Source organism: Lottia gigantea (genome assembly GCF_000327385.1).
Source record: "Lottia gigantea unplaced genomic scaffold LOTGIsca_17, whole genome shotgun sequence".
NCBI lineage: Eukaryota > Metazoa > Mollusca > Gastropoda > Lottiidae > Lottia > Lottia gigantea.
This window is the reverse complement of record NW_008708133.1, coordinates 762732-787119: the sequence shown is the minus strand read 5'-3', so window position 1 is coordinate 787119 and position 24388 is coordinate 762732. Positions and strand designations below refer to the sequence as shown.

General features: G+C 34.3%; 3 protein-coding genes across 3 annotated transcripts; 1 reads left to right on the top strand and 2 right to left on the bottom strand.

Moving 5' to 3' along the window:
• Positions 1 to 1497: 1497 nt before the first annotated feature.
• On the bottom strand, positions 1498 to 2684 carry LOTGIDRAFT_158442 (hypothetical protein; the record flags this gene model as incomplete). Its single annotated transcript, XM_009051598.1, has 2 exons — positions 1498 to 2642; positions 2675 to 2684. The coding sequence occupies 2 exons, from the start codon at positions 2682 to 2684 to the stop codon at positions 1498 to 1500; spliced, it is 1155 nt and encodes a 384-aa protein (XP_009049846.1).
• An 8413-nt stretch (positions 2685 to 11097) lies between these two features.
• On the bottom strand, positions 11098 to 11976 carry LOTGIDRAFT_158441 (hypothetical protein; the record flags this gene model as incomplete). The annotated part of the gene is made up of 1 exon (XM_009051597.1): positions 11098 to 11976. One exon carries the CDS (start codon positions 11974 to 11976, stop codon positions 11098 to 11100), a length of 879 nt encoding a protein of 292 aa, XP_009049845.1.
• A 7023-nt stretch (positions 11977 to 18999) lies between these two features.
• On the top strand, positions 19000 to 23880 carry LOTGIDRAFT_231047 (hypothetical protein). The gene is made up of 6 exons (XM_009051596.1): positions 19000 to 19207; positions 20995 to 21200; positions 22181 to 22301; positions 22628 to 22706; positions 23093 to 23202; positions 23417 to 23880. The coding sequence occupies exons 1-6, from the start codon at positions 19054 to 19056 to the stop codon at positions 23464 to 23466; spliced, it is 720 nt and encodes a 239-aa protein (XP_009049844.1). The 5' UTR covers positions 19000 to 19053; the 3' UTR covers positions 23467 to 23880.
• The last annotated feature ends 508 nt before the right edge of the window (positions 23881 to 24388 follow it).

Genomic DNA, 24388 nt, shown 5'->3' with positions numbered 1-24388 from the left:
GTTTTGCATACTAAATACTAAAGTTTAAAACATCGCTGCGTATCAAAATAATACTATTAATTTACAATGTAATCATTACAATATATACAACATCATTAAATAAAATACTAAACTGTCTATGTACTGACAATGATAAATTTTATTCATCGATAATGAGGTCACGATAAATATAATAATATTAGCACAAAGAAAAGTAGTCACGGTCATAATATTTCACGTTTTGTTTAATTACAATTCGAAATAAATTTTGAAAAATAAGTTATCAAATAACATTTAATATCTACTGTAAGTTATAAAAATAATAACAATGATACATAGATCGTCGAGCCTCGATAATTGAACCAGAATATGTGCTTTTGAAAAACAGAACAGTTCGAAACTTTTGCAACGAATTTCGGATAGCTCAAGATTTGTTAGAACTAACTACGAATATATGCAACGCGTTCTGTGTTTCCCAAAGTACTTCCGACATCGGACCGATGTTATTCATAACAATGAGGCACAGGCCTGCAGTCCTTCAGTTTTCAACTCAAGTAAAAACATAAAAACGTATTAGTGGTGTATACATAAATTGGTATGTTTTTAAATGTTAACAGTAAATACAACAAAGTAAATCAAATAAATAAATGTAGAATCCGTATAGCTAGTTCTACTACTCAGTACTAATTATTAAAACAAATTATTATTTGACATTATAAAACCGACATTTGTTCAATAAAAAATATATTTACTGATGATTATTAACTCTTCTGTATAATTTCAATCAACTAAGCATTTATTTCCTTATTCAGATAAGGGATTGACAATATCTTCCTATCCCACAATAGAATGTACCGACATTTGTACCGGTTTTGTTCGATGAATTTTGTTGGATGGAAGTTATATAATATCTCAGATCTCTACATATTATATAATATCTCACCAATCTACATATCATGTAATATCTCAGAAATATACAAATTATAAAGTATCTAATCACTCATACACAACTGACGCTTTACGTATGTATATCATAATTATTTCAATCCAGAAAAATTCAAAAAAAATTCATGGCGTCATATTTTTAATAACAAAAAGTGTGACTGTAATCTAATATTGTTCATTACTTTCCCTACCAAATTAATACATTTTTGGAACAGTTACAACAGCTGCGAATCCATAATTGAAAAGCCAATGTGCAAGTTGCTACACATTAATAGTGTAGGAATGTTTGTAATTTCGTCTATTTTTTGTTTTTTGTTCAAACTCAGGTGATTTCGTAAGAAGGTATCATAAGATTTAAAAATGAAATAGGGTGTTTTTTTTTCTTAAAATGCCACCCTAATTTGTTTTAACCTTTTGATATTTTCTTTCAAAACCATGCCAGTTTTTGCTTTTACGCGGATCCTTAATCCATGACATATATTATGTTCATACACTATTAATGGCTATTACACTTTACCACAGGAAAAGAGTCTACATAACCATTAATACATGTATTTAGACTTAATAGGTGACTTATCCACTGTTTTCAAATGATTTATTAGGTAAATCATTTTGTCCGTTGAGTCCCGATTGAGGTCCATTTTCGGTCTGTGGCGTTCCATATCCTTGATCGTTTCCGTGTCCAATTTGAGGGTTTCCGTAAACATTTTGAAAGTTTACATATTCGGTGTTAGCAGTTCCATATTGGACTTGAGGTCTTCCATATGCATTTTGAGGCGCTCCCTGGAAATTCTGGGGCGGACCATAACTGATTTGTTGAGGATAAGCAGAATAATTGTTGTAAGCCATCATTGTAGTTGAAGTGTTAGCTATGTTATTTGACTTGCCAAACATAGAACTCATGGAAAATCTGTAATGGGAATCCAGTAACCAAACAAACGGCAGAATGCAACTTTTTGATGAAGAGAACATGGAGAAACCGATGACCATATTAATATACCATGAACCAGCATTGTAAACGTTTAAACAAGATAGGATGTATGAAGGACCAACAGTAAAAGATATAATAAAACCAGCTACTATTAGATGGGCTGGGAATCTTGCTTGTTGTGAAGTTGGCATGGAGTTGCTGTTCATAATTGTTGGTTGGCGTCCATTGTTTGACGAATGAAGAACTATCATTATTAATCCTCCCAAGCAAAGGACAGCAAGAGGTAGGAAATATACCCCCACTGATAATCCAATAACCGAAGATCTTGTCAAAGTTAGTATACATGATTTAAAATTAGAAAGAAAATTTATGGTCACAGCGAATATAACAGTACATCCTAATAAAACAACTATTGTCCAGGCTACTCCACAATGTTTCTGTCTGGTTTCATTAGGGGTTTTAATATGCATTATGTGATTGACATACAATAACACCATTCCATACATGGTTATGGCTTCAAAAATGTAACTCATATAAGCTGTTGCTAGACTCAGATTACAAGAAACACCGGATAAAGATAAATAACGATAGGCAGCTATAGAACAAATAAATATGGAGGTTAAAAAGTCTACAACTGCTAACATAATCACTGGAAAATACATTCCACTGGTCCGTAGTTTTGGGTTCTTTAATATTGTCACTATGACGCCGATATTGGTAATGGTACCAAAGACTGCAAAGAGTGTGTAGAAACCACCGAGAGTAGTGTAATTAATCATGATGAATTCTAAAAGAAAAGTAATATTCATTAAAACTTACCGTGGCCCATTGGGGACATTTGCAATTTTTTTTATTTTTCGACGTTTCTCAGTGGTTTGAGAGCAGAAGAACTACAGAAAACAGGAATTGAAATTGTGAAAATTCGAGAAACCGACAAAAAATAGAAGGAATGGAGGGAAATAGAGAAACTTTAATTAGACAGATGACACAAAATACATAAAAATCACAAAAATTCATAAAAACAATAATTAATCAAAATCGTAAAAATAGTTAAAACATGAAAAATTAAATTTTCCAAAATATTATGAAAAACACAAAAAATTCTACTGATAGTCACTACACTCCATGTATCTACACACTCTGTCACTACACTCCATGTATCTACACACTCTGTCGCTACACTCCATGTATCTACACACTCTGTCGCTACACTCCATGTATCTACACACTCTGTCACTACACTCCATAATTACAACTGTACAAACTAAATTTAGTAATTACACTTTTACTTTGCATTTTTTGTGTTTTTCATAATATTTTGGAAAATTATGTCTATGCGGTGGTAATTAATTTCAACCGTGGTGGTACAAATTTCACATTTTACGATTTTGTGTACTCATTCTGTGCCCTATTGTTCTCGATGGATCTTTTTATACGCCCATGTATGTCTGTCTGTCTGGCTGGCTGGTGGTCAATAATTTCAACCGCGGTGGAAAAAAATTTCAACCGCGGTTGAAATTAATTTTTGCAATTTCACTTTGAATTTTTTATGTTTTTCATAATATTTTGGAAAATTTAATTTTTCATGTTTTAACTATTTTTACGATTTTGATTAATTATTGTTTTTATGAATTTTTGTGATTTTTATGTATTTTGTGTCATCTTTCTTATTAAAGTTTCTCTATTTCCCTCCATTCCTTCTATTTTTTGTCGGTTTCTCGAATTTTCACAATTTCAATTCCTGTTTTCTGCAGTTCTTCTGCTCTCAAACCACTAAGAAACGTCGAAAATAAAAAAATTGCAAATGTCCCCAATGGGCCACGGTAAAAACTACTGATAATGCTCTATTACTGTCAATACCAGTTTCCACAATCCTTCAGAATGATATTATGCCAGACAAATTATTTTTGTTTACATTTTTTACTACTTTCAAGCTCCGTCAATACAATAATGTTTCTCCTTGATAAACTTCGCCTAACATTGTCTTTTTGAACGAGCTTGTGTGGAAGCCGGGCTATACAGATTGCTTGCTTGGATGACAAATAGAGAAAACCGTTTTTTGTTTTTAATTCATTTTGTTTGATTACTAACGATCTAGGAAAATGACTGATGTGTCCAACCGAGCCAGCCAGACTCGTTCAGTGAACCAGTTTTCCAAGTTCCTTGCCCGTGTAGACGCTGCTTGATAATCATACTCTTAATAACATTGGAATAACCGATTTTGTGAGGTCTTAGCACAAGATTGCTTTCTGGACGATTTATGAATTGAGTCCACGACATGTTTATATCGAAAAAAGGTCAAGAAGTCAGAAGTTAATTCTAAAAAATATGGTATGAAACGTTTCACATAATATATACAATAGTTACCTTTTTAATACCGTTTAGTAAACCATATATTGATAGATATTTTCACAATAAACTTTAATATCCTATATATTGGCAAATACAGAAATATTTTTGTCTTTATATCACTATAGATAAGTGACGTCAATAATTTTATCTTATATTTCACAATCTAAGTCACAAGAATGGATTAATTATTACTTGCAACACTACAAATAATAATAGATGTACTTCGTTATTTGACTTCGTAATAAGAATTGGCTTTATTTCCAACCATTGAATGTATCTTCCTATCCTGCTGCTGCACCGTCAGGTTTTGTGTTTATAAAAAGTTGGTCAAAGTCATAACAACTTTTGTTTACGGAAAGTCTGGTAGTTTACGTAGCTACCAAGATAAGAAAAGGTCACTTAAAATCACATATGACTGTAAGTGTTATTAATTATTAAATGATATCAACTGTTAACTATATATATAAATGTTAATATTCTTTATCAAAATAATCACATGATAAGATTTTACAACTATTATTATAGAAAGTATGTAAACTATATTGATCAAATATATTGATGTTAGTTTTACACTGTAGAAGTGTTGATATGAACTATAGTTATAGCTTTGTGTTTTGAAATTACAAACGATATCAATTTCATGTATCAGCAATATTTATTCTCTGCTATGTGGACTCACTCCACTAATTCATTTGCCATCTCTTCCCATGTTAAAACACGAAATTCAACCTTCTATAACTTTTTCCAGAAATCTCGTTGAAAGCTTTCCAATATGTCGAATGAAAGCCTGACCAATTCTCAATGTCTCCTAAAAAATTCATTATATGATGACCATGAAAATTTTGAGCTACTAAAATTAAAAGTAGACTACTATACCGGTTATACTCATCCGCTAGAGTTTGGCACTTCACAAAACGACTATTTTTAGAATTAGCCTTCCGCCTTTAAGTCTCTCATCAACTCACCAAATCTGAAAGATAATGCAATTTCAGACATCAAATTCCAAATCTAGACCAAATTTTACCCAAAAATAGGCAGGCAAAAACCCCAAAAGGGAGAGAGAAAGAAGATTTCTAAAAAATGTTTTAGTGGAGTGAGTCCTATATCTAATTTCTATACTATGGCTAAATTACTTCCCTTTATAAAATACCCACACACTACTGGATGAAGAAGATCACATAATTAACCATACTAAAGATACTATCGATCCGAGGCGCAAAATGAAAACCGAAATCCAAATAATTTTGGCGAAACATTGGTACCAGCTAAAGTATGGAAGTCCGACATTTGTTCACCAAAATCATCATTCTTTCTCTTAATCAATTATTTTACATAGTTATATTTTGTTTAAGCATAATTCTTCTTTATTAAAATATTAAATAGTTACTATTTATGTATTACTACTTATTGTTCTCAATTTGGATACAAGTTTCACTTGACATTTCTTCAATAACAAATCATCAGTAACAAATATTCAAATACAAATCTTGTCCAATATTTAATATTTTAATAAAGTAGAATTATGCTTATACAAAATATAACTATACAATATAATTGAAATGCGGAGGTGTGGTTGAAGACGTGGAAGCTGAATCATTTCAAGCAGAATTGACAACAAACACTGTCAGACTCTTACCAAGAGCTGTAGATGCACGACCTATCCCAAAACGGAAGCGAACTCCTTCACCTGGCCTGAGCAAATTACAAGATCTACAATCCACAAGCACGAAACCTCATACCAGTTGACCCAATCTACCATTACCAACTTTTACTCTTTCAGCTTAAGTTGGTTGGTTGGTAGATTACAAGTTAACGTTCGCTAAAGTTCGACAACGTCATATTTATACACAACAATACGGAATCCGAATGATCTTTAGCTAATAGTAGGCAGGCTCAATACATTGATTATTTTTTTTACTTCCAATAGCTTGTAAGCATCAAACAATCTTAAAGATATCGCCGATTTTGTAGAAAAAATTAGAAGTTCGAATGTTCCTCCAAATGCAAGATTTATCCCTTAGATGTTACAAGCATGGATACCAATATTGATAATAAAAATCGGTTTAGACGTTATCTGAAAAGCCTTTCTTAAAGAAGTATGCATAGAAAGACCCGAAAAATAAATAATGGAACTTTTGGAACTATATTAGACGCGAATTGATTTGTTTTTAATGAAATAATTTATCTTCAAACTTCAGGCACCGCAATGAGTTAAACGAGTCATGCATATTATCTTTACGGCTGAGTGGGAACGTGAATTTCTTCTATTTCCCCTTTCAAACTATTCTTGACATTTTCATATAACTTGGACCGATTCTTTGGAAATTTTTTGGCAATATTTTAAAATCTAAATAATCATCATCCCTTTGTAAAACTAACTGCGAATATTTTGAACAAAATATGAGTTTCTTGGTTACTACAGTATTCACAGGACCAATGACTTTATCTAAAACAAACAAATTACATATCAAAGTAGGTATTTTTCAAACCTACTGATACTCACCAACATTTATAGTAAAGCTTATTTCATGATCACAAATTTTGTGATTTTTTAGAATTTTTACTCAAAAGTAGATTTTGATGCAGCGTGTGAACTGCTACCGTGCATTTGTTTTCAGTAGAGTAAGAGCAAGGGGCTATTCCAAACAATCTTGAGCAAAATTAATAACGGCCCTGTTTCGAACCTTTTGAAAATTAATGAAACACCTCCTTCAATGAACGGCTTTCTATCCTGCAGAGGTTCTCGGTGTCGTACCTTTAGACATATTCACGTGTCTCATTATTTTCGTAAGATATTTGAGGATCACGTGAACGGACAAAAATATAATTTACCTAATTACGCGTAAAAAATGAAAATTACAATATGTCGGCGAAATTCAGAGAGCGTTCCGAACTCGATTTTGATATAATAGCAGAATAGACCAATTTCTAATCATTTTAATTTTCCTGACCATTCCATTGAAGACCTCCTCATAAACTGTGTTTCCATTGACAAGCCGGCTTTTTGTGTTTCCACTGACAAATTGCCGAACCGTTAGCGTTCGGGAACCGTAACGGTTCGGCAATTGAAGCTTTTCTCGTTCGGCAATTTATCGGGGGCCAAATGAAAGCCGACTTTCGTTTACTCAGTGGAAACACAAAAAGCCGCCTTTTTCTCGTTCGGCAATAGGGGGCGTACTTGTCTTTGCGCAGCGCGCGCAACTTTAAAAATGGCAGCTTCCATAGCAAACGGATGGACAGACGAAGAGACTCTCTCCCTTTTAGAAATTTGGGGCAGAGAGGATATTCAAGCGTTGTTGGATGGAACCATCAGAGACAAAAAGGTCTACTTAAAAATAAGTAAAGAGTTTAACGATAGTCTTGTACATCGCATGCTGTCAATAATGTGCGACTTTATGATCGAGACCAAAGTCGTTCGGGAACCAGAAAAACTCAGTGTAAACGCAACGTGTTCGGCAATAAAGCTAGCTCTAAGTTAGCTTAGAGCTAGCTTTCCTTCATAATTGTCAGTGGAAACGCAGTTATTATGTCTATTGAATCAGTTTCTGACTCTAATCTCATCAAACTAAAATACAAAAGATTACAGAGAGAAAGCTACTGGGTGGACAAACTCAAAACGGTGACCACCCATGGGTTTAACATCCAACACGACAACCAAATGATACCATTTGTTGCCACCTGTAATCATAATAAACTTCATGTATAGTCAAACAGCATAGCAGTGACTTCCAGAACAGGTTTCCCAATGTTTACACAACAAACGTCATGTAATTGCCTTATATAAGCACAATAAAAACCTTGCATCTTCTTAGTCCATGGTAGTCTCGTTCCAATTGAATATTCTAACTCTTGATCATTTCTCCCCTCTTATAACTTATGTAAAATGTTCAAATTGGAATTCAATCTTATTAAAATTAGACGAAAATTTCGTCTGTTTTTATTAGCTTTTATAATTATAATAGCCACTTCAATAAGGGGTTTGGGTTTGGGGGTATTTTAATTTTTACTAATCTTGTCGGTAAAACGCGGAATCGTTCGATAAAAGACGGTAATAGCTGGAGCCGTGAATAAAACCGATTGGTTAACCGAAAGCGTGAAAACCTTGTGTCGTTTCTTATGAATTGGTTACCAATAACGTCATAACTTACAGAAGGTACAAGTTTCGGTTAACCAATCGGTTAAGCCATTACCAGTTTTCTTTGCGACTCGTTCCTATATCATTTCCCATCATTTACATATCTGCCAAAAATACATCGGGATCATTCAAGTCATTGGGAAATGATGGACACGACTTGTCGACTTGTTGCTTGGCACAACTGAAATAGTTTTACCGACAATCACTTTTGATGTAGACGAACAGTTTACCGGTATCATCATAACCGACACAAGGTTTTCACGCTTTTGGCTAACCAGCCCTTACCGTCTTTCACTGATCGATTCCGCGTTTAATAAAATCAAGATCGTTCATGTCATTGAGAAATGTTGCACATAATTTGTCCACTTGTTGTTTGGTACAACTGAAACAGTTTACCGTTACGCTTTCGTTTAACCAATCGAATTTAACACGCCTCCAGCCATCTTTTACCCTGTCTTGGTTATGATGTATTCGGTAAACAGTCTACATTTCCCAATGGCTTGAATAATCCCGATGCATTGTTGGCAGATATCAAAATGATGGGAAATTACATCAAAAGAGCGGTACGAAGAATTTGCGTTATGCTGCAAAGTGTCTCTTTCGGGAAGCAATGTTTTCTTGACGTCTTTACTGACTTATACTCTTATACTGCGTACAATCATACTGACATACTTCAATCCTTAATCATAAATGAAAACTAGAACCGTGACAACGGTACCAAAGCAGTGGGCATCCAACCTGATACATCGATAAAACGATGCATTTTAAAGTCACAATGGGATTTCTTACCGGAAAGAAAAGCATGTAAACACTCAATTGTAAAAAAATCGTTTAAACCGTTAACGTAGTATTAAGTCGAATTTTCAAATAGCTGTAAAGCCAGAAGTAAAAATCCCACAACAACAATGAAAACTAGAACCACTCGTGGTACTCAGTGGGACTTTGCTCTTGTGCAACGTTCTTAGCCAATTAGGTCACGTGCTAAAGCAATTAATAATTTTGAAAATTTCGCTCCTTTGGAAGGTTGTTAAAGCGGAAGTTGAAGCCAGACATAAAATGTGAAAGTATGATTAGATTTCCAAGGTCAATGACCATGTTAAGGGGAAGGTCATTTAAGGTCAACGTCACTAGATATGAGTCATCAAACTTTGAAAATACAAACATTATAAAACCGGAAGTTGACGATGAACATCAAATATGAAGGAATAAATCTTTAACCAAGGTCAATGACCTTCGATCCTACAAAGGTCAAGGTCATCAATGGTAAAGGTCAAAAGTTGAAAATATGCAAAATTTAAACCCTGTTCCTTTTTTTGAACTACGAAGCGGAAACAACTGACCTTTTCACACAAAATGGCCAAAGGGGTGAGGTAATTGTGTGCAAGGTCCTGTTATGAACCTGATAAAAATGTAAATAAAAAGTAATTTAAGCCTAATGTGCCACGCCCACCTCTACTTTTTTGTCATACGTCAATTCATATTTAATATGTCTCGTTGTGTTCCAAATTCCAAGCTTTTACAGCAAATAAGTCATAAGAAATACATAGAACTAGCTCAAAGAAGCTAACATATTCTAAAAAAAACACCGAAATTTCAAAAATTCAGAAATTTCAATTTTGCATTATATATGACCGGAAAGAGCACGATGAGCACATTCAGAATCCACAAAAATTTACCCTTAAAGATACTTAGGCGAATTTGGATGTTTTTGGACAGCTATAAAAGCGGAAGTAGACGTCAGAGGTCAAATATGAAAGCATAAACTAATAGACAAGGTCAATGACCTTTGACCCAATAAAGGTCAAGGTCATGAAAGGTCAAGGTCAAAAATTGAAAATAGTGAATTTCCAAACCTGTTCCTTTTTTTGAATTATGAGGCTGAACTAACTGACCTTCTAAGACAAGTGGCTCACAGGATGACGTAATTGTGAGCAGTTCCATTTTGAACAAATGTATTCTTTGCGAGTTATGCCTCTGACCAAAAATGTCAATAATGAGTAATTTGTTTGGATAGGTTACTTGATATTCGAAATGTTATGTTATGTTCAAAATTTCAAGCTTCTACATCATGCAGGTCAAAAGAGATAGGTCAACAAAAGTCAAAAAAGGTCAAAATCGAAAATTGAAAATATGGAAATTTTAAAGCCCGTTCCTTTTTTGGAACTATAAAGCTGAAACAACTTAGCTGTTAACACAAACTAGCTAAAAGGATGAGGTAATTGTGTACAAAGTCCCTTTTTGAACAAATTCGGCTCAAAAATGTGTGCTGCGAATTCTCATAATTGGAGAGTTTTTAACTGCTCACCTATTGGATATTCTTGCGAGATCCCAAAATTAAAAACCCGAGAAAATTCGCTCAAAAAATTTATATTCATTCAGTAATAGACCACAAATGTAGATGTAAGGTATGCTGCAACTATTACAGATTCTTCAGATAAGGCGACACAAAATCATATTTTTTTGAAATTACGAAAACAAAGCAGTGCGTTCGATGCACTGCACTGCAATAAATTATATCCATGGTATCGGAATATTTTACAAATAGTCTCTTCCCAGCTCACAGTTTCGGTGGTGTTCAAAATGGGTATTTTATTAACGACAATTTATATATTTCATTGAACAATATATGAACAAAACACAAGTCTAATACAAACAAAGCATAATAACACATATTAAAGTCAAGCCGCTGAAAAAAGTACATGCTAATAATAAGATATAAATTGTTTCTTTCATTATGTTGTTATTTCTTTTACCATTACTTGAATGTTTCTTCTGTTGGGAAACCATAATCTGATTTTTCTTGCATCTTGATTTGTCCAGGAAGAAGTGGTATAGGTGGAAGGGGCGGTAAAGACCGTTTGTGTTCTGCCCTAGACACTTCCAACTTCAGTGAGTTTGCTTTTAACGAATTTTGACATTTGAATCCACCGCCCGTAGTGAATGATATTTCTTTGCTATATTGAATATCAATTTGTTTTCCGTAGGTTTTCCTTTTCTCTGCATGCTTTTTAGATCGGGATCTTAGTTTCATTAAAAAAGCAAAGAAAAGCGCCAATCCCACAAAGCTTCCAGCAGCTACTACCATATACATTAGAAGATTTGATTCACTAGATGGTGCAACAGTACTCCCTTCTGTACCAACACTCTGTTTGACTGTCGATGACATTATTACATCCTTTGAATGTCTGTTAGATAATGTATTGGTATTCCTAGTTGCCCCAATTTTGTTAACTTTACCATTTTGATACGGATACAGTCCATCGTGTAATCTATTGTTAGTTGCATAATCAGGTTCATATAAAACCCTCTCATTGTTTGTCCGATAATTACCTCTATAATTGTTATAGAAATAATTTGGTTGATTATTGTATGTGTACTTTCTGTTAGTTTTGGTTCTAAATGCATTTACTTTTTTTCTAGGTTGGGTTCGGCTATTTTGGAAACGCGACTCTGTCTGTACTTTTCCTGATGACGCACCTAACTGTATTCCAATTTGAGGTCTGATGTCGTCAATATCCTCAGGCTGTCCTTCTCTTGTCGTTGTATCATTCACTGTCCCATTAGTGTAACTCAATAACGCATTAATACTTCCAATACCCAGAGCTGTAAAGATAAGAATGTAACCGTTCAACATTTTAACACTTATTGAGGATTATGTATACCTGGATACAATTAATAAAAGATACGATGATATTGGTTTTGATTTTCAAGTATGAAACCACTGTATTTAAAAGTGAAATGTTTCCTAATCGTATTTAGAACGTCTAAGTTCATTTAAATTATTGAATAAACGGTTTGAACACGTATATGTGTGTTCATTATGCAAGTGATTTCTATCACGTGGCTTGTGAATAAGCGCGGGAAATATACTATGTTCTAACAATTCGCTTCAATCTGTAAAGATTGCATAAACAATTGTTAATTTCATATTAAACATGTTAAAATGGTTTAGTCGAAATGTAAAAATACATCTTCCTATATTTGTCCGAGTATAGCTCCGAGTGTACCATTACAGGGGGATCGGACTCAAGTTTCAAGAGCACTTTTCAAGCATTGTGTATTATCACTGGTCGTTCCGGCAAGGTATTTTTTGTATATTGTACTTGTGTATATATGTTTTTCAATGTCGGTAATAAACTGTGCTGTACTTACGATTGAGATCTGTCGACAAATTAAAGCCTTGTTTTAATTTAGCTAATTAGATGATGTACAAAGTGTATACCCTAAATTCATCTAAGTTTTATGAGTCGCTAGGTTCCTTTCTCCTTTCTAAGGACATGCCATGAGTTGCACAAAAATGACACCTTTATATCTGATTAAAATTAAAAGACAAATTCGTTTTCTTTTTTGTATTCTGATATATTTCCTACCACAGTGGCATTCTGGTGTCCGTATTTTCAACTAACCATGACACCTTTAATGACTGAAAATACCTTAACCAGAATGCGACTGCGATAGTAATGTATAAGATTACAATGGAGACGAAAACTGACAGAAATTGTAATCTAATTTCAATGAGATTGACTCTGGAACATTGTGGGTTTAATGAGGGGTGTCAAGTATCCAATTAAAACGTTTACAATATCAACTACTGACGCTTTAACCTATACTTTCTGATTATTTGCATTCCACATTGCCGTGAAATGAAATCTTACTTTTGCTTTATGTCTAAAATGTCTAGACTCCATCTGGCATGGGACGAGGACATCGCTAGTTGTACCTGGGAAGTTGATTCAGGATATCACTGATGCTGCTATGGGCTCTCTTCTCTGGGTCCTAGCAATCCGATCAACTCTACGCCGCCATGGATACTCGTAAGCATGCTCTACGTCGGTTCCAGAGGATTTTGAACCGTAACACCAAGCTAAATTGGTCAAGTCTTCTACAGCTGTGATTCACAAACAAAGCACTGGCAGGAGTTCTGTAACTCATTAAATGAGAAAACCAAGCTAAAATAAAAATTATGCTTGGTAAAAATTCTTCCATTCCAACGTTATGTTATACAGGGATACGACAGCAACAAAGGAAAAACCATACCAAAGAATTTCTGAAGAACAATAAGACCTTCTACACCAACCACACTCAGATTCAACACTCACCCTCGGAGGACGAACGGGATCTTGGCTCCTTTCGCCCTCTATGAGCTGAAGAATCCACTGTACAGTAAGAAAGACAGTGCCACTGGTGAAGATAATTATACTGGAATTATTCAACAATTGAATGGTACAATTCCTAAAAGTTGGAAAACGGAACTTCCTTGTACCAAAATCCGCAGAAGGAGGGAAGCCAATGCAGCTGATACAGGCCTATTTCTCCGATCTCGACTCTATGTAAACCATTTAAGACGATGGTCAATAATAGACTTAGATACCACTGGGAATTCAATGGTCTTATTAATCCCAACCAAAAGCGGCCTCAGAGAGAAATCGTTCAACTTCTACAAGACATGGCCGCCCAACTCGGGAGGAAGAACTACAATTCAGTGCAATATTCTTGGATTTATCCAAAGCCTTTGACTATTAGGTCTGGGTTGATGGTTTGCTTTTTAAACTCAATAAACTTGGCTTTCAGGGTCGCATATTCATGCGGGTCCAAGACCCCGTACGGCTCTGTTTTTAGTTTACCCTCATGATAAATGATCTTGCCCAGGACTATGTTAAGCAAAAGGAGCTCTCGGTTAGCATGGCCCTACATGTTGATGATAGTTTTATATGGACCTTAATAAGGTGAAGTGTCACATGCAAACGTCTGGGGCTTCATTATTTCGGGGGCTAAAACCGTCAGGTTATTCTGTAGCAGGAAAAGAATCACGACAGTATCGCAATCCGAGAAACTCTAATGTTGATGTGGAGGTCATTGATTCGTTCAGTTATTGGTTGTATTGCCTATGATAAAGCTAGTGATTCTCAACCTACGAAACTCGACACATTACAACTGAAATCTATACGTATTGTCATCAGGGCAGCCCAAGGTACGAAGAATAAAGCGCTACATAAGGGGCGGGAGGGAAACTCTTCAGAGGGAGGAGCTCAAATTCTGGGGAAATATTTGTCCGAAGGTGACCGGCATCAGAAGATTCTCTCGTGTCGGAAAAAACAGAAGAACCGGAGTATTTCTTTCGGGCAAGCGGCCATTGATTGAGAGGGCACCAGCTCGACCATGTTACTATCCTTGAACGACGCCTATCGGACACTCCGTTTTGGAAGGTTACCAACCCGAGATTAGTAAAAACACGGCTGATCCAGAGTACCAACAACCACGACAATATCAGATTAATCCGAAGAAACTAAACCTGACCAAACCAAACCAAACCATCCATCTGTAGCCATCTGCAAATTGGTAACCAGACTCCGTACCAACACCGTAGTACGAGACCATCAGTTCAGCGCCATTACTACGTTGCCACTAGGTCGCATCTCCACATTCAGAGTACCTAGAAATCAACGGCATACCACTCACCATACAGAATGTTTTGGTCCAATCCGCGGACAATCAATACGATAATGAAACTCTTTCTTATATATCAAAATAATGTAAAAAGTGCCATCGCAGAAACTTAAAGATGGGTTTCCTCATTTTTAGTGTCAAATTAAGCAAACCTTTTTGATGAATTGGTGTTTCTAATGAGTTATCATGTATTTTTAATCATATCAATTTGTTCTTCTTGCATATAACTAAATGTCCATATATGTACAGTCTGGATCAACAAAAAAAGACTTTTTGACCTTTCTTGGTCGGGTTACTCATTGGAATTCTGGTGGTAATTCTCTTCTAATTTACCTAATTATGAATTAATTATGGACATGTGAGACAAACTGATATTTTTCCAAGTCATTAGCACACATCTACTTTCTATTCATATAAGTATTGGCATTTTCATTTTCATAAATGAAAATAAGAGAACCCATCTTTAAGAGGACATCTTTTCCCCTTTTGTTGGAAGCTATTTCCCCTTTTTTCTTTTTTTAATCTCTCTCTTTCCCTTTCTTTTCTCACACTCTTTTTTTTTTCTTTTCAGGTCATCCAGTTTTCCAACAATCTAACCAAACCCAACGACCATCATTCGACTACCAATCAACCCATTACGAGTAACTCATAACTTGTTATCTATCACCAACCAATCAACCATCTAAAATGTATATTATAATAGATCTATCAAATCACAGAATAACCTATTATTAATTCAAACAGCCAATAACAAAAAAGGTTGGTATCAAATAAGTCTATTTTCTATCAAGCTGAAGATGAATGAATAATTTAGATGTTTATGAACAGAGTAAGTCTTTTTTAAACGCCATCGGTTCAACCTTGATGAAATGCTTATTAAAAACAAAACAGCATATTATGATGGAATAAAATAGACATTTACTTTGTGACATGACACATGTGTTAGCAAATTGTAGATGAAGGCCTACAGAAATATTTTCCGTGTTTAGAAGCTAAAAATTTGATTCGTGTCGAGGACACTGGAAAAAATTCTTAAAAAAATATTTTCCAATTCGATTGATTTTCGATACGGTTCATTCTTGGGTGATAAGCCTATAATAGTAAAGAATTTCACACAAGGATTAGTAATAATCCACCAAGAATTGTGCCTCTTGCCTCTTCGTTCCCACGAAGTCACCGCTTGGGTCATAATAACCTTGCATAAACGAAAAACTGTGACTTTCCAGGTTTTTTCAAAATTTTGATTTTGAAGACAATAGGATTATTTGTTGTTATCTTAGCATCGAGTTATAGCCAATTAAACAACAATTTCTTCAGATAATTTATTTAACATTTAAATGACATATAACAAACTACTTTAATTTTAACAAATGAGAAAACGGAATCAGCAAATTCAAACACATTTACATTATTAGTGAATTGTTCTCTGTTCTGAAGCAGACGAGCTTCGAGGGTCTTGTACTTTGGATTGCTGTACAACATCCTCGCTTACAGCTGGTGTAATTGTTGATTATTATCATTGTTGATTGTCAACCCCGTGAAACACTAAAACACATATTTTCAATGTATATATATAGTTTCTTTATTGACTTTTTAAATCATATAGTTGAGCCCCCCTTAAGAAAATTTGGCCCCCCCTGACACCCTGGGCTCCGGGCCTGCGTAGTCGGCTAGTTCTACCAATCATTTGGCATTTCACCCATGGCATTGACGAAAACTTCCTCTACCATATTACTTGGTACCATTGGCAAAATAGCACATCTTCGAAGAAAACGGGTAACTTCTCCATACTGTCGTTGTAGACAACATTGCTGCGTGTGTCTGCATATACACTGCGTATAATGGAAGAAACAACCTTTCCATTGGGATTCTGGAAAAACTGCCAACGATGCCTTCTTCGCAGCAATCTCGAAATCCATTTAAAAAACAAAAGAAATAATCTGACAATTCTATACGAGCGATCATTATTTTTCAAAAACAAAAAAAAATGTATTTGAAGAAAGGCAACAAGATATCTTTCTTACCTGAACCATTCTTGGTGACAAGCGATGACCTAAATCAAGGTAAACATTCTTGTATAGGTTTCTTCTCTCTTGTCAGGAAGGAAGAAGGAAGAAAAGGAAAGAAAAAGAAAAGAGTAAACATCACACCATCTACCATTCCATGGATAGAGTACTTCTGGTAAAATAGTTTGGGACAGACAAAAAGTACCATCATCCCTCGCCAAATGATGTAAATTTCGTGTTGTCGAGAAGCCAAGAATTCGATCAACAGTGCCAGCACAGAAACATTTCACCCGATTTCGTATGTTGAAACTCACCTGGAATTTCAAGTTCACTTGCTGGAAACTTTGGAAGCACTGCATGCCTGGACCGATAAAGGGTGTTCTTCTTAGACCAGAATGTAGGCATTGAAGAGATTATTTCTACGTTGTCATCATTCCACTCTCACAATCTCGACATTTCTTCTGAATAAAGTGATATATATATATATATCAAATGGTGAATAAAGTTCAATATTTTAATCACAGATGCCAAAACAGTGAGTTACATCGTTAAATAGTAATTAATGCAGGTGAACAATTTTCAATTAATGTAAGTGAACAATTTTCATGAATTTTTGTCACCGTTAATGAGGTCTTAACACCTTTAATCTCTTGGCGGCATTTACCTCAAATCATCAAAGAAAACAAAACGGTAACTTTCATGAAAAAGGCACTAACTCATAACACGATACAACTTCAACATTTGGAGGTATATTATTCTTTTCAAATATTATTGACTGGTATAGCCTCTTCAGATGTCTTGTTTTCGGTTGCTATTTATTTATTTATTTGCCAGTCTTCCGAGAACAGCTGGGGATTATAAGGAAATTTGGCCGTTAAGAAATTGTACCATCATACTGAATGACTGAAACCCGCCATTTTGTACAGTGGTGTAACGTATTTTCGTGCATATAAGGATTCACCGAATTTCGTCAAAGTTAAAAAAACAATTTTTTTTTAATGTCTTAGATGTTTCCTCAGATATTCTACAAAATAATTAAAATTGGTTTGTTTCGATTTTCTTTATGACTCATATTTCATGAGCAACCAACTCGGCAACGGCGGCAGAATGCGTCACCTATTTTCGTTTACAATGTTTGATCTATAAATAAGTCGGGAAAACACGTTGTATGGATACCGCGTGGTAAAATTAACTTCTCTTAGTATTTATCTTTAATATCAATTCATTATAACTAGTAACAATTCCTTCAAAGAACCACGATTTAAAAGAAATAGTGACTGACAAATAAGATACGTAGCGTGATTTATTGCTAAAAGTCACTGAAACAACATAAGAATATGGCCCACTTTGTGTTCCATGGAAATTTTCTGCTGACACGGAATCCGCTAGTTGATCACGTGACTTTAGTTGGACTACATTCTAGCAGACGACATTTGGAAATCCGATTAACGCTTGGGATTATAAGGAAATTCGGCCGATAAAAAATGGTGACATTTGGTAATAACTGAAATCGGCCATTTTGTATTTGTCAAAGTAAACATTAATAATACATTTTACCTTGCTTGAAACTACTGAATTCATTCTACTAGCTGGTATTGTACAGATAACCCATGTTTACCACAACAAGCAAATGCGGAGGTCACGCGAGGTCGCATATGTAAATTATTAATCCTTTCCGGAAATGCACGAAAAATAGGCTAGCACGAAATTAGGTTACATGACTGTATATGTTAGAAATAGATATTGAATTTGACATTGCTTTGAAACGATAGGAAAAATTGTGCAGGTTGACATTGTAGAGATGCTAACCCATGTGAATCAAAAAAGCAAATGCGGAGGTCATACGAGGTCGCACATGTAGGCCTAAATTAATTATTATTTCCGGAGATGCACGAAATTAAGTTACGTGACCATATTTAATTTATATTTATAAATAACAGTTTTAAATCATGGGGGTTAATATTATTAAGTCTATGTTTTAAATCCTCAAGGGAGGTAATTTTGACTAGCTACGGGAAGGAACTGATCATAAAATGATATTTAATAAGTACTTGATATATCATTTCCTAATATCTTATTTGGAATTCGTGATTAACGAAATGCAATGATTGAATGATATTTAAGAGTTAAAATATGACGCATCAGCTACATTTATACACCAAATTACGACATCCAACATTTACCTTCAGACTTATTTTCGTAAAAGCACATGGCCGACTGGTATTTTGTAAACAAAACACTCGTTTCACAGATATAAAATGGCACTTCGGCTTCGATCAGCTGCTAACACATTTGATGGAAGTGACGATTCTTGTGAATCAGATTCGGAAGAAGAAATTGATATGAATAGTAATTGTGATTCTAATAATGAGGGCATTGATGCTGATCAAAAGGATTTTGATGATGCCGATGGTTTGTTTGTACTACTACTCTATATGACTACACTGTTTTCTGAATTGAATTTTGGCTAAAAACGTTCATATGCATTGTATTATCAATTCCAAAACACTACCGAGAGTCTTGGATTGCCTTTTGGTTGATGAAAATGTCAACCATTGGAAAGGTTATTACTTGTTAATACTGAGTCAGAATGGACTTTTCAGTTTGATTTTCACATCAATTTTCTGGTAGTACATGTATCTATTTGAAATGTAAAATCACAGAACCTTATATTTAAGACTGAAATTATTAAGACTTCTAGCATTAAAGGGACAGTTGCACCATTTTGGGGGGTTGATTTGTCTTGAATATATACATAAATAGTCTTCAGAACAGCGGCTGTGATCTGTTTTTTAAACAGAGAGGGGCACATCTTTTTGGGCTCTTGGTCGAAGGGCCGTCCGTAGCCAGCCAAGTCCATTTGGGTGGTCAAACGTCAAATCAAGGGGGGCAGTTTAGGTATCCCCTCCTCCCCTCCCGGAAAACTTTGTGAATTTTAAGTAGTACAGCAGTGCTCTCTATAGTGTTATTGCTATCTTTATTGAAGCCGAGGATGCCCATTGGAAGCCTGGAAACACCATTTCCTGAAGTCTGGGGACCCCCTCTAGAGAATTCTTGATAATTTCACTCCCTGAAATGCGATTTCCTGACATTTCCTTTCGAATTTAAGGTTTATTTGTATAGGGACTGCGGGACCACCACAAGAAAATTTTGAGAATATGATGCCTGGAAACATTATTTCCTGACATTTCCCAGCGAATTTAGGGTTCAAGATTATTTGTACAGGGTCCGTGGTGTGCTGTGAGAAAATTTTGAGAATTTTACGCCAAAAATGCAGTTTCCTGACATTTCCCGACAAATTTAAGGCTTAAGATTATTTGTCTTATAACAAAGACTCCCTTTGACTCAGTAAAATGAATTAATGTATTTGAAAATAACTACTGACATTTCTTATTAGGGGTGGCAGATATAGTTTTGGGTCAGTTTGTAGGGCAAGGGAACAGTTTTTTTGAATATTGAAACGACAATTAAAAGTAAATAAACATTAGTTATTCTTCTCTGACTCTGAATAATTCAATAATCGTTTAAATTATTTGGACAACCTCTCTTAGAGCTACCTCCAATGTACAATTTATCGATACCCAGATAATACCAGAGATCATCGTTGTATATCACGATTATCTATTATATTTATTTATATATTTACCAACTATAGTGGTCAATTGAATGAATGAAGTGAATTTGACGTCCAGGTCAATTGTGTGAATGAATTGAATTGTCTTTAATGGCTATTTATCAGGGGGGGACAATGTATGATGTCCCCCCCCCCCAGTTAGAAATTAGGAGGTGGGGGCATGTCCCCCCCAGGATCGTCTCTTCAGAAGTACTAGAAATGTACAAAAATGATATAATTCTTTTAAAAATACTTTGAACTAGGAATTATATGCTCACTATGCTAAATATGTCTCTTAAATTGACGAATCATCATTTTAACATTCAAATGCAGAAATATTTAAAGGCTCAAATTTCGACGGTTAGCAGTGATCACTAGCACTGATTAGCTCAGATAAAAATTCCATTTTCTGAGACTAGAGTATGATTGGTCACAAAATAATGGTCTACATGTCCCTTTAAAACTGCAAATCAAGCATGCTATCTGAATTTGAGTTCTATAATTTTGGTCCATTAGATATTCCCTTTTACACCTTATTCGTTATAAGATTAAAACAAGTGATGAGTTTTTGAGATTCTATTAATAGATTTATATAAAGAAGAAGAAAATAATTATATAATACATAGTGATGATGACAAATCAAGTGATGAAGGCCCAGATGATATTGGATTTAATGTCAGTAAAAATGAAGCATTAAAAAATATTCAACAAGCTATCACTCTCTTGAAGAATGACAAAGTATCCAAGAAAAATAAAAGAAAGCAAAAAGAGGAGTTATTTCAAATGCAAAAGGTATTTAGAAGAAATATATGATAAGGCTTTTATAGCTTTCCTGCTTTATTTGATTATCATGACTTGTTTCATGGAGCTAACACTTTTTATAAGCCCACACATTAATGTGTATAGTCACCCTTGTCTGTCTGTCTGTCTATCCACATTTGTTGTGGACACGATAGAGAGCTGGTTTCATGATGGATTTTGACCAAATTTGGTGTTGATTTTGTAAATACCAAATGATGAACCCTATTGAAAATCAGACAAATTGCCCTTGAAGATTTGTTGTGGACATGAAAAAGGGCTAGTTTTTTGAGGGATTTTGGTAAAATTTTGTGTAAATGTTTATCACTTGAGGATGAACCCTATTTAAAATCAGACAAATTTTTTATATGAGTTATTGTTCTTGAAAACATGTTCAATTTATATTTGAAAATGACTTGTGGACACGACAGAGAGCTTGTTTCATGATGGATTTTGATAAAATTTGGTGTGAATATTTGTTATGACGCAAGAATAAACCTTATTGAAAATCAGACAAATCGAAAAATATTGAAAATTTGATATTTGCTATTGCCCTTGTTCTTGAAACAAATTGTTAGCTCATAAGCAGTCTAGAAGGCAAAATTCTTAACACATTTGGACGAAACTTTATAAAACAAATACCTAGATCTTAAATGTTGCATTTACTGATAGCTCAAGTCAACCTCACGGACAACTTTGCTACCATTACATTTGTGGGCGTATCATGATGGCCATAACTATTTTTAACACCTGAAACAATTTAAATAATTGGAGTTGATGATAGAGGCTAAAAAAGCAAGAAAACCTCTTTTACAGTCCAATCCAATTCAAGTGAATGATACAGGCATAAGTGTTAACTCTTATTATTGAACACATAAACACCATCAGGACAGTTTGATCCAAAATAGTTCATAATAAATTATCAATATTTCAATTGTATGATAGAATCATCTAAGCATGTTTTCTTTGTCCAGAAAAAGAAATTAGCAGAAATGGAGAAGAATAAATTATCAGAAGATATTCTAGAAGCTGTTTCAGGAAAATCTTTTAAGGCAACAAAACAGACAAATTTTGAAGAGGAAAAAACAAAAAATAGTAAGTAAAAAAACAGACTAATGATACGATTCACTTTCACAAGTGGTAGCTTATGAATGTATATTGAAGAAATCAAATGAGAGTTCATATTGGTATTTGAAATTATTATTTTGGACTTTATTTATGAAATCGGTTTGTGATGTGTATGCATGAGAGGGGGATTGTTTTATCAATTTTTTTAAAACTTTGTAAACCATCAATTAATTTTATATGAACATTTTTGGAAAAGTGACATCATTTTAAAAGCCACAGTTTTATTGTATATTAGTTGGTTGTAATAAATATGTGAGCTATTACTTTATTGTGAAAATATTTGGTTATTTCAGGTCGTATTAGGTTTGAAGAAGATGAATTGTTTGATAATGAACCTGTTGTAGAATCTGAGGAGTTTATTCCTTTAAACAGGTATTTTTTACTATTTTATTACCTGTCTAAAGTGAGCATATTATTGAGGGATTTGTCAGTCATTTGAACGGAAAAAGATGGAACTATTTTGTTTTCTATGTGGCCATCTCTGTTTAATATACAAGGTTTACAAGCAGCATTTTAATCTCAAAGTTCATACTAATTTTGTAATTTTGATTGCTTCTTTGATCACCTTGACTTGTGTTATTTAAACTTAACTTCCAACCCACTCCAATTTCTGTTAATGTGCAAATTTAATGAGGCACAGTTTTTTTGGTACATTACATGATTTGAAATGATTTGCTCGGATTAGTTTTTGGTGTGGAATTTAAGCTTTGTATCATAAAGATTTAATTATCGGAATTGTTCCATATTTTTTTTTATAGCTCCAAAGGTTTAGTTGTCAAATCTGTCCAATCTAAAAAGAAACCATCACATAAAGCTAAAGATTTTCGTGATAATATGTTATATGGTAACAGAATAAAAAGAGTAGATGGTATGTCCTTATTTTCGTGATTTTTCAATCAATATGCTTAGGTTTGGTAATCACGTGATCAGAATCTTTCAGATGACACCAGTAATTAAGAAACCTTTTCGCTCTTAAATTTTGCCATTGGCAAAGCCAACCATATAGACTTTTTATGCAGTCCAGTATATTCACTTGTTGGTTTGCATCATCAAATTTATCTTGTTCAAACTTTTTTTTATAGCTCAAACATTAGAAAGACAGAAAGCCAAAAGAAGAGCAAGATATGTTTGACAGTTTAATGGCTTAAAAGAATCATAATAGATTCTGTTTTCAATGGCCAAAATTAATCATAGAACATTATTCAAATGAAGATTGAGTTCTCATTGAAGGTTGGATCAAATTCATTTTAACTTGATGAAAGACATCTTTGGCAGAATTACTCAACTTTTTTTTGTGAGAGCTCCTTTGGGGAAAGCATTTTCTTCAACCATTTTGATACGGCAAAGAAAATGTTTAGATTTAGCACTGTGTCAGCAAGGAAAAAACTAGCAATCTACCATACTGCTATGGCGGTTCTATGTTTCATTGTTCTATATATCGATTAGAAATAAATATTGCTCTTTGAATTGATGTATTGACCACAGTGACAATATTTTGTTAAAGTGTATTCTGAATTATAAAAATTGAATAAACATTCTTTTACTTAAATATCTTCAGTAAGTACATATGTTGATATAAGGTGCTCCTTATCATCCATTAAGTGGACTGTGACCTCTTGTTTTGACGATTCTCATTTTTGGAAAACGTCTTTGTTTGGAAGATAGTCTTTTAACTTGGATGCTGCCATACCTCTTTTAATGGTATTACGAGTTTGGTAGGACAAATGTTTTAAGTCTGTCAGTGATATGTTTTGTGTGGAATGCCTTTTTATACGCCCACATGAAATGAGGGGCGTATATTAGCGTCACCCAAGTCCGTCGGTCCGTCCACAATTGCTCATAAATACTCTACAAGGCACAATTCTTGACTGATTTCGACTAAACTTGGTATAGTTGTTTGTAATCACCCTAGGATGAACCCTATTGAATAATCGATAATTATTTAGTATGAGTTATTGCCCTTGTTTTTTTATCTCTTTAAAACTCCAAAAGGCACATGGATTTAGACGAAACTTGGTTGGTGTGAGTGTTTGTTATCACCAAAAGATGAACTC

Excerpts from the sequence above, each read along its gene's own strand:
- LOTGIDRAFT_231047 (XM_009051596.1), top strand. The coding sequence starts at position 19,054 with ATGGCACTTCGGCTTCGATCAGCTGCTAACACATTTGATGGAAGTGAC. Across the intron at positions 19,208-20,994 it reads GGATTTTGATGATGCCGATG|ATTTATATAAAGAAGAAGAA; the intron begins GTTTGTTTGTAC and ends TTCTATTAATAG. Across the intron at positions 21,201-22,180 it reads AGTTATTTCAAATGCAAAAG|AAAAAGAAATTAGCAGAAAT; the intron begins GTATTTAGAAGA and ends TTCTTTGTCCAG.